Source organism: Nelumbo lutea, chromosome 1 (genome assembly GCF_056320005.1).
Source record: "Nelumbo lutea isolate HS-2025 chromosome 1, American lotus-T2T, whole genome shotgun sequence".
Taxonomy (NCBI): domain Eukaryota; kingdom Viridiplantae; phylum Streptophyta; class Magnoliopsida; order Proteales; family Nelumbonaceae; genus Nelumbo; species Nelumbo lutea.
The window spans coordinates 12,013,755-12,025,000 of record NC_142684.1 but is presented as its reverse complement, the minus strand read 5'-3'; the positions used below and the strand labels follow the sequence as shown (position 1 = coordinate 12,025,000).

The following is an 11,246-nucleotide window of genomic DNA, read 5'->3' as shown; positions in this document are numbered from 1 at the left end:
TCCATTTACACCCCTAGTTACCAGACTATAAGTGGAGTGCTTGGAAGGTTACTTACGTCTTTCATGGAACGAGTGAAAATAAACTCTAGATGAAAACCCTTTTTTTGCTTTTCTGAGGCTAAATCTTGGGTGATGGGGAGAGTTGTTGGGTTGTACACATAACCCCCAAAGCTCCTTTATTTATTTTGCCTATTCCAGTTAGGTGCTATTAGGTGCCACATAAGACATGAAGCTTAAAACGCTCCCTCGGAGCAAGGAACACAAAAAAGACATTTTCACTTGAAGTTAATTTAACCAAAACAGAGAGAAAAACCGAGACACAGTTTAAAACAATCCAACCAAACAAAAGGTAACATTAGGTAAGGTTGAAATGCCTACATGATACTGATGTTGAATAAAAGTGCAAACGATTCTTGAGAAAACTATCACGATACCAAACACCACTCTATAGTATTAGATAGATCCAGGGCCTCATAACTTGCCACTTGTCCCATTTTAGCATCAAGATCCACAATCGCATTGGCCCTATCTTCCATATCAGCTTCATCAAAAATCATGTAAAAAGGATTATAACCATCGTGCTTTGTTTCATTTTATTGGAAATTAGAGAAAATTAAGTATCAGATTCACAAGTGTGAAAATGGTGGAATTATCAGTTGTGACTTAAGAAGAAAGTAAGAAACCAGAATGAGTTCATTTCTTTTTCAACCTCAACTTCGTGGGAGGGGAGGCGGCCTTAAATATAAAAAACGTTACATTTTGGAGATTTCACGATTCCTAATTTCCATTAAATAACTTTATGCCAAACATCCTGAAATGACCTCATTTCTATCTTATCTAATGGAAATTTCTCTACTTTAAATAGTAAATTTGGGCCTTCTATATTGGCCCGGGGCCAGAATGAGATCATTTCATTTAGGCCTTATTCAAAGTGCCTTGGCTGTTTTTTCTATTGTACCTAGTGGATGAGAAATTATTCTACTGTACTGATCAGTATTCAAAGAAACCAAAACCGTCCAAAGGGTCAAACGGAAATTTTCTTATACCCTAATTTTCTCTGTAGATGAAAATGAGTTTTATGGGGTGACAGGTGAAAGATCAATGGCTCCATGGAAACAATAGTGTGTCTTATTTCACATATTATTAGCATAACCTTCTTTTCCCAAGCAAACTGATTTTCCTTGAGTAAGACGCTTAGAAAATTTTCTTTGAGAAGATGGTGAATGGGTATGCCTTTAAGACAAAAAGCCTAGTGCCCAACTTGGTACAGAAACCAAAGATTTTACACGCACAGAAGCTGATAAAAGCAAGATGGGAACAAATATAACATTGAACCATTAAAGGGTAGTAGAAATACTTCACTTATTGGTGAACTAGACTCTTTTCCAAATGTGTGGAGTGTGTTCTTTGCATCTTGAATTCTTGATTATTGTAGTTCATTTTGTAGAGCAATTTTGTATGAAATGGACTGAAGGTTGGTCAAGGATGGACCATTTGATCTAGAATTTGATTGTTCAAACTTCATACAAAATGGTATACCTTAAAGATTTCCCAAAAGACCCAATCAATCCAGCTAGATGAAATTTTTATCTAATAGTGGGCTGCCAACATTCAAGCTATATATATTGCATAAATCACCTGACCTTCCATATATGTGGGTATAAATCAATTTCAGTACCTCCAGCTTGTTGAACGGTGTTCAATTCACTAAACACTAAGGGATGTACAGTTTTTAGACATGATTGCTGGGGCATGTCTCTATCCCTTGTTTTGTACCAGACCATGCTTGTCAACTGGCTATGCTGAATGTTCAGGAGACTTTACTACCTCGTAAACAGCTGAAAAATCATGGTCCTCAAAGCCCATGCTTCTAGCCTTCTTGAATGCCTACATGACAGAAGAAAAAGAAAAAAAATCATGTGTCAATCATCAAGTAATTTCCATATGGAGACCATTTGTGCAAACCCTTTCTCAGAAACCAGTCATGTAACATCATTTGGGGCAATTTTTTTTATCTTTACAAGGCATATCTACTCTTCCACAATGAATCAAACTGGCCCCAAAACAGCAAACTCATGTAGCTTATATGGGCTGACTGCAATTGACATACATCAAAGTTAATAGTGTCAGAAATAAAATTGTTTATAATATTTTTCCATGCCTGCACGTGCTTAGATTGATCATATTTAAATCTTGAATGATCATAAAAGGCAAACCTAAATGGTTTGCAGAAGATAAGCTCAAGAATTTCAGGATTTATTTAGGGACATTACATAGGTACTCATAACTTCAATTTTTTTGCAGCCCAAAACAATGGAACGTAGTGGCACAGGTGTAAAATATCAACGATATTTGCCGGAATCTCCTCATTTCAATATGAGCAATACAAACCTTTTTTTTTTTTTGGAAAAAGGTTAAGGTCCCTGGCTGGGCACAAGCAAATATAATACATCAAGATTACAGCTCCCAAAGACTTCTAAGCCTCAGCAAAGTCACCAAATTATGTTGCTGAAGACCCTTAGCTCCTCAAGACTTCCATCCAGTGGGTACCTGCTCCATAAGGGCCATTTTTTTTTTTTTTTTGAAAGATGAAGTTTGAGGCAGGAATGGGTTTTTAGGTTTTACAACCCATACAGGTACCAGTAGGGTACTACAATATTATGCTAAATCAGACCATCCCCAACCCATACATTGAATTTACTAAAATACTCCTAGTGCTTATAAGGCATATGAATTTATGTGAATTTAATAATGTTTTGAATCTTAAGTGAAGGATAATTGATAGTTTATTTTTTTTTCTACATTTTCAATCAAATAATTAGAAATTTGATGTTTATTCATGTTACTTTGCTTGTTTATTGCTTATATATTACAGGAAATTAGATGCAAGTTCTGGACCTGACCCACCCACCTTCAAATGTGGGAAGGGTAGAGTTTTGCGTTTTCATGTGTGGGGAGGGTTTGGATTCAGAAAATCAAACCTGCTGTGGACTTTGGGAAGGGTATTGGTTGGAAGGTTTGGAAAGCTAGGGAGGATCTAGAATTTACAAAACCTGCCCATTGCTATCCCTACATATCTCCGATACATTGTCAATATATCAGAAATATTTCAAATTTCATTGATAAATAATAATTCAAGCTTTAAGATTTCAGAATATCATTGAAATTTCCAATATTTCCTTAAAGTCATCAAATTTTTTTTAAAATCTTTTCCTAAAAGAACTAATGGTGATCCTATGATGATTAGACGATTGGCTTACTATGAGAGAGAGAGAGAGAGAGAAAGGAGAAACGACTACATATGAGGATTCACAGAAATAGGGGTCTGGAACGGCATTCCCCTATTTGAGGGAATGGTCATTCCCTCCCTCTCCCTTGGGAATGAAATCCCACTCCAGCTGATTCCAACTCCCATTCCGATTCCTGTCTGAACCAAACAGGCTATGGAAACAGACCATTCTGATTCTGACTATAAACCAAACGGACCTTTAATTTCTACCTCCCTTTTTGTTCACACTGATTTAAATCAAGCAAAATTTTAAATCCAACAGACGTTCAAGTACCCATTGATCACACTGGAAACATGTACATGCACCAAATTAAATTTCTAGATAAAGATGAATGAATATTTTTTTTTATTTCTTTTGAACGGGGGTAGCCCATCCCCCAACCCAGGTGCAGGCAGAATTCAATCCAAGTCTCCGCTACAACCAGCAGAAGACCTTACCAACCAGCTAGCTAGCACCTTGCAAAGATAATTGAATGTTAAAATGAACTAATGAGTTTTTTTTTACTCCAAATATATAATTTAGATGAGTATATTCTTATACAATTTAATTTTGAACATATTTTTAATTCGCTACAAACTTAAGGCCCTTTTCGTGTAGTGTCACTTTAATAACTTAAATTTGTTCTTTTTTTTTATGTTATTTGGCATGACCTAATTTTTCAAAATGAAAGTGCATAATATTGAAAATAGTATGTTGTCACGTTCAAAAAGTCTGTTATCTTATTTATTATTCAAAGATAAAAAAATGAGGTTATTTCAAAGTAACAAGTTTCCAAATAGTTTTTGTGCCCCTACACCCCCAAAATAAATAAATTAAGTATTATACCTCAAAATAGTCCAAGATAAAAATTATTAGCTCTCTATGTAGCATTATACTTAATGATATTAGATATCATAAAAATATCTGAAGTTAAGGGCACTCTCTAAGACAAAGCACATAAAGACTTGGGACCTTAGGATATTCCAACAGATATTTGTAAATGTAGGCAACATTAATTTATCATCATTAATTATGACTTTCAAAAGGCTTTAAGGAGGCTGAAAATGCAAGTGGCAATGCACAATCATGGAATTAGAATTATGATGTAGAGAGTGGAAATAAATAAAGTTTCAGAAAATCAATTTGACCCATTTTTAAACAAACAAACAATGAATCCAGTCTTACTTGGGTCCTTGGGAAAGAACTGACAAAGGAGAAAAGAGAAGACTTGAGTCCCTGATCCATATTGCTTAGATGTCATATGAACAGGTAAGGGCCTCAAAATTTTTTTTTTTTTTGGGTATTATTTAATAAGGCATTTTGACAAAAATGTTTTGAGTCTTTTGACACAAGGGCATACCTAAGAGCGGTATTTAAAGTGAGAGGGAACAATCAATGTAGAAACAATGAGTTTTCAGTATGCCAGAGGTCACCTTGTTTCAATTATGGATACTTCATACATGAAGACGACATCCCTCTATCTAGGTTGTTCGTGGATGGATGATAGTTTTGATTAACTAGTTACAGATGTCAAAAGAGAATTTACAAATGCAAATCTGAATTCAAGAAAGGTTTTCAAAAATCTTAATGTTTTAAATAAGCATAAATATAATTTTTTTATCAATAGCCGAAATTCATCAACTTTACAAAAGAATAATTACAGGATTGGGAGAGGTAAACTGTCTTACCACTCCACAGCAACTATGCAATTACAAATAAGTAAGCAGAAATATAATTCTCCTATAAAGAAATAAAAGTAAAGAAAAAGTTATTATTAATGAAAAGGGAAATACCCAAAATCAATTATTTTCAGTACCTTTTTTCTGATTATCTATAACAAGTGATTGAAAAGGATTTTTCCCATAGAATTAGAGTGGAGTGGAAGAAGGAAATGCCTATATGTAAGTATTGTTTAATCAATGGATACCGATCAAACTAAAAGAAGAAAATTTTATGTGATAGGTATTAGTTTGGTCATGTTTTATGAAACAAAATGTAGGAAATAAAGAACCAAATTTACTTTAAAATGAATGCAACTATGATCTTTCCAAGTTCCAACTAAATTCAGCTACATGAATCCTGTTCCGCCAAATGATTTTACTCCACCTATTGCTGAAAATTTTCCATTTAAAACCTGAAAATTCTTTCCAAAGGCATACCCATCTGACTATATAGCTAATTTGACTGATTGCTGTAGTCATATAGATTCACTAACGACAAACATATTAATGAAATATAAGATGATACATTTCAAAAGAGGCACAAATGTAGAAATTAAAGATGAAATATTTGTACTCAAGCATAGGAATTTTGTATGTTATTAATTTCTCATTTTGGGTGTTGAAGTTGGATTAGAAGGTTCTTTTCTGGGTCTAAAAGCTCTTTCTTTGCATCCTAATACTTTCATACTATTTATGATATCTCCTTTTTCACTTGCTTTATATTATCACTAGGGTGGGTACGTGACTTATGTTTTCACCTTGGCAAAATCTTGAAAGTGCCTGTCTCTGTTCAGAATTCAGATAAAGATATAGTTGAGAGCATACCTCATTAGATGCAGCGGCTACAGGCATTGATACTGCATTTTCATCCCCAAGGGCAAGGGCCAATCTCATATCCTTCTGCTGATGCTTTAGAGGAAAAGCAGGGGGGTAATTGTTCTGTGCCATAGCAGGTCCTTTAAGCTTGAACATTGGATTAGCAATGGCACCAAGGTCCTACAACAGAGGGGGAAACTATTGTTGGATTTAACTTCATGACAACTAAAAATAGCATAGTATCTACTTTCTTACCAATACATCAAGAAGGGTTTGCTGGTCCAGTCCACTTCTGTCAGCCAGGACAAGTCCCTCTGAAAATGCATTCATCATACTGTACAAACCCAAGCACTTAAGTTTTAATAAATGAAACTTTACCATCCAAATCTAAGTACATGTTTATGCACTTGAGTTCCCACATCAGATTTCTTCTAGTCAGATATATCTCTAAATCTTTGGTATGCAATAAACAGCACAATTGCACACCACATCAAAATTATCTTTCCACTAAGATATATCTATCCAACTATACCCTGAAGCATAACCTAGAATAGAAAATAGCTTACTGTAGTAGACACTAGATGACAATATGCTGATGGATGTTGAGAGTGCTTAGCTGCAGTAGTTCTGTCCTTACTCAGAATAAGAGTGGTGCAAGAGACAAAGAGTCAAAACTGGAAACTTCTGAATTTTAATGTAATTTTTATGATTTTGAACTGTGGGGTATTTTGGTCAATTTACATGTTGGTGGAGATGGGTATGGCCTAGTAGTTTGATTTGTCTGTCCATAGCTAGTTTTTTTTTAAGAAAGTAAAGCAAATTTTATTAGAGTTAGAGTTTTCTTATGATAGTGACAATTCTGTAATTCAAGTGTGTGTAAAGTGCAAAAGCATGGAGACAGATATTGGAATGATTTTTCAGTTGTTTTTCTTTTTTGCATATTGTGCTTGTGGTGAATGAATCCCAATGCCTTGGAAGTGTTTTAAAAGGTGCATCTACACACAAATGAGGCGCATTTTAAGGCATGTACCTTACCTGAATCCAAGCAATGCCCCGTTTGAAAGGGCACGTGCCTGGTGTGTCTTGGCCTAACTGTGACCTTTTATAAGTTTTCTTTTATTACTTTCAGTACATTATTTATGTTTTTTACACTTTAATTGGTCTATTAACTTATAAATTACTTTTATTGGTGCTTGTGCACTAGTAATGGTCTATCAACTTTTAAAAGAAATAAAAAACAAAGACCTTTTGAATACCTAAAGCCTAGTTATTACAGATAGGATATCAAGCAGCAAAATTTCCACTAAAAAGGCAATAAAGATATAAATAATTTTTTATCCCTAGCCCCAAAATAGAATCAAAATCAATAAGAAATTCAATGGCAAGCTGCAAAATCATCTCTTGGAATGTCAGAGGTCTTTCCTCAGATTGGCCATTGGTTCCTTTCTGCACAAGTGGCAGCCGGGTATTCATTTTCTTAAGAAACAAAGCTGCAGCAGCCTCGGCTTCCTTATGTTGCAGTATTTGGGGTGGCAAAAGCTTTGACTGGTGCTACAAGTCTGCAACAGGTTCGACAGATGGCCTTAAGATTATTTGGGACAACATAAACGCTGCAAAATTTTCATATTGGATTGGTGGCTTCTCAGTTACTGTTGAGTTGTGGTATTGTCACTTCTGTCTATGGCCCTAACAAGAATGCTAAAAGATACTGAATCTGAGAAGAACTTGATAGCATAAAAAACAAAATGGTCTCTTTCCTGGTATATTGGAGGAGACATCAACATTGTCAGATTTACTTTTTGATAAAAAGGGTGGGTCTAGAATCACCTCCAGCATACAAGGATTTGCATCTTTTATCAACAATCATGAGCTCCTAGATCTCCTCTTGAAGGGTACCAATTATATACTTGGACCAATAATTAGGAGGACCCTACCCTTGTTCAGCTTGACTGCTTCCTTATCTCTGCAGACTAGGAGGACCACTTCCCTGCCTCTCATCAAGAAGTCCTCCCTGTCAATGAGCCATTCAACCTAAAAGCTTAAGCTGTTAGATGAGGTCCTGAATAGGTTTTCATTCTCTAACATGTCCCTTCACACAAAGGCCCATTGGGCTTGAAGCGTGGACAAGCACAGTGCCACCTACCTTGTGCTGAAATTTAATTAATTATAATGGCAGCAATGAGGATCGAATGCTAGACCACTTGGTCAAACAGGGTCTAATACCATGTCAAAGAACCATTCAACCTAAAATCTTAGGCTGTTAAGTGAGGTCCCGAATAAGTTTTTGTGCTCTAACACTCCCTAAGCCTCTTTCTGATCATTCACCCATCATTCTGATTGAAGGCTCATTCTTAAGAGCTCCTGGCCCATTCCAATTTGAAAAGCATTGGCTGGAAGATGGCTTTAAAGAAAAAATTAAGAATGGTGGAATTCCTATAATGTTCAAGGCAGTAGCTCCTATATCCTAGCTAAGAAGCTGCAGTTCCCAAAAGGGATATTAAGACATGGAAGAATTCCAATCTGGTCTCCTTATCAAAACAGAAAGAAGATTGTTTAAAAACTATCCAGGAAATTGACAAAAAAGAAGAGATACGGTGTATTTCCCTTAGGAAAAGCAATTAAGAACCAACATAAAGAATCTTTTTGACTCAATTTCCTACAAGGAGGAAACCAAATGAGGACAGCAGGCCCGCACGCATAACATGGCTGAAAGAGGGAGACAACAACACAGCTTTGTTTCACAAATTAGCTAATGCCATAGCAAGAGCAAATCTGATTTCAAGAATCAGCTGCAATGATAGGCTGGTTGAAGACTTGGGTTCTGTAAAGAACACTGGTGAATTTCTACGAAAACCTTTACAAAGAAGAATTGGCAAAGAGGACCACTCTTGATGGTTTGCAGTTCCAAAAAATCTCCACTATTCAGAAGGCAGCTCTTGGGGCTCCATTTGTAGAAAATGAAGTGCTGGAAGCAATCAAAAGCCTTGATGGTGATAAAGCACCCAGGTGTGTCTTCAGCCTCGACTTTTAGAAGAGCTGTTGGGAGACCATCAAAACAGGTTTGATTCAAGCTCTAGCTAATTTTCATAGCAATGACTCGTTTGAAAGATGTCTAAATAACACCATGGCTTTAGTACCGAAAAAAGGGGGCAGAGGAAATTAAAGACTATAGGTCTATAAGCCTTACAAGATCCTTGCCAGGGTTCTGGCCACCAAATTCAAACAGGTGTTCCATAGTACCATTTCTTCCCATCAAGGAGCAATTTTGCTTGGTAGACAAATCCTAGATGGTATTCTTGTGACCAATGAATTAATTGAATCAAGGCTGAAGTTACGTGAGCTGGGGATTTTTGCAAGCTAGACTTGGAGAAGTCGAGAAGGCTTTTGATCATGTGAATTTAAATTTCCTTGACTCTCTTAGAGAGAATGAACTTTGGCAGCAAATGGAGAAGATTGATCAAAGTCTGCATTACTACCCCCACCTATGCCATCTTGGTTAATGGGGCTCCAAAAGGTCACTTCAATAGCTCCAGCGGACTAACACAGGGAGACCCCCTCTGCCTCCTTCTATTTATTTGTGGCAGAAGCCTTGGCTACACTAACTAAGAAATCTGTGGAGGGAAGACTCATCTCAGGTTATCAAATATGTAGAAATTTCCCAAGTATTTTGTTGGGATCCTATGCAACTCAATAACCTCTTTGAGAGGGTACTCTCTCCTCAACATTTATAGAAGAAGGGAATGAAAAAGCATGCAAGACAACTAAAATATTATTACTAGCTTCTCCTATTTATAGTTGAATTGTATCAAGTTTACATTCAGTTTGAAAGTTACAGAGTCTAACGGTCTTGATTCTCAGGTTGTTGAACTGCTATAATCTTCTGCTGATGTGGCATCTGTTTTTTTGTTTTTTTATCAGCACCAGGAAAGAATTTTATTAAATTAGAATAAAAAAAATCAAATACATCTTTTGGGTAGCCTCGGCTACCCCCACTAAAAGAAAATTGGTATTAAGTTTAGGCACATGAAGAATAGATGACAAGGTCAAGGCATGTGATGTCTTGATGTCTCCCTTTCCACTGATAGGGGCAAGAGAGCCATCAGCAAGGGATATTTTGTCTCAACCAGAAAGGAGCTAGTAAGAGATGAACAAGTGTGAAACACTAGTCATGTGGTTAAAGGCACCAGAATCAACTACCCAAGGGATTTTATGAGTACCTGAAAATAGAAGCATGATTTGCAGTGGAATGAATACCTAAGTGTGCATATGCGAAGGAAGGAACCATCTCTGATGAAGTAGATGTTGTAGACTCCAAATGACTGATTATTCAGCCATACTTCTCATATTCAGCCCTAGCAACTGCAAGTTGCTCTCCTACTGACTTCTCACCATTCTACCCCTGTTCACTCATTGAGGAAGTGGCTACATTTGCATTTCCACTTTTTCCATTCTCAATCATTTTCCATTGTTTTCTTTCTTGAGTCTAGTAGGTATAAGCTCTGGGTGCAGCTTCCAATAGGCATCTTTAGCATGTTTAGGTTTCTTGTAGTACTCAGAGATAACATCATTCTTCCCAGTGTTGACCTTCGGCTTCATCCCGGCATTAGCATAGTGATCAACTTGTAGCTCTATGTTGAAATAATTTAGTTATTTGTGTTAGGGTCTGTTTGGCTAGTTAAAGCATTTTTTATTTCTGTTATGTCTGTTATTGTACTCACTTACAGCAGGGGCACAAGGGTCTTTTCCCTTCTTATTTCTGCCACCCTATATAATATAATAAAATCTGGCGCCGCCAGCACTGTTCTATTGCCAATCTCTCTTCTTCTCTTCTCCCTTCTCTCTTCTTCTCTTCTCTTCTCCCTTCTCTTTTCTTCTTCTCTTCTCTTCTCTTTCTCTTATTTCTGGCCAGCCACACTTTCAAGATGGTATCAGAGCGGGAATACTGACTGAGAGAACAGATCGAACAAGCTTCCTTCCTTTTCCAACTTGCTGAATCTGGGCGGAACAGAGATCTGAATCTGGGCTAAAGAAAACAGATCTACAACCGGTACAGTCCTTCCTTTTTTCTCTGCCTTACCCTCCTTGGTCGTGTACCAAGTGAAAAAACCAAATGAATCTGGGCTGCTGAATGCTGTCAGACCTTTGTGAGGTTTATACCTCTTGTTTTTTGGGATCGTGTGATCCTGTTCCTGTGTTAAGGTGACTGTAGGTCAAGGATGACCTGTTATCTCAATTTTTTGGCTTGATTATAAGTGTTAAGGATCTCTCCTGCTGATTAATGTTCTTAGAAATTTTGGAAGGCTGGTACGTTGGGACTGTTAAACCGTACAAGTCTGAAATCTGCCGAATCTTGCCTCTTTTTGTCCTGAAATTGGTACTGTTTGTGCTCAGACTGTTTTCAAACCCAAGTGTGTGGGTGTGGACTGAGTACGTGTGTGGA

The 11,246-nt window shown here is 36.7% G+C and overlaps 1 protein-coding gene across 1 annotated transcript in view; it reads right to left on the bottom strand.

Annotated features, from left to right (window-relative positions):
* Positions 1-1,475: 1,475 nt before the first annotated feature.
* The window catches only part of GLYR1 (glyoxylate reductase 1), a 50,183-nt gene continuing 40,412 nt past the window's right edge, over positions 1,476-11,246 (bottom strand). Inside the window, exons 7-9 of the mRNA XM_088960535.1 lie at positions 6,062-6,140; positions 5,816-5,986; positions 1,476-1,887 (exon numbers count right to left, since the gene is read on the bottom strand). Of these exons, the coding sequence (XP_088816661.1) occupies positions 1,798-1,887; positions 5,816-5,986; positions 6,062-6,140 (340 nt within the window). The 3' untranslated portion in view covers positions 1,476-1,797. The remainder of the gene's footprint in view (positions 1,888-5,815; positions 5,987-6,061; positions 6,141-11,246) is intronic.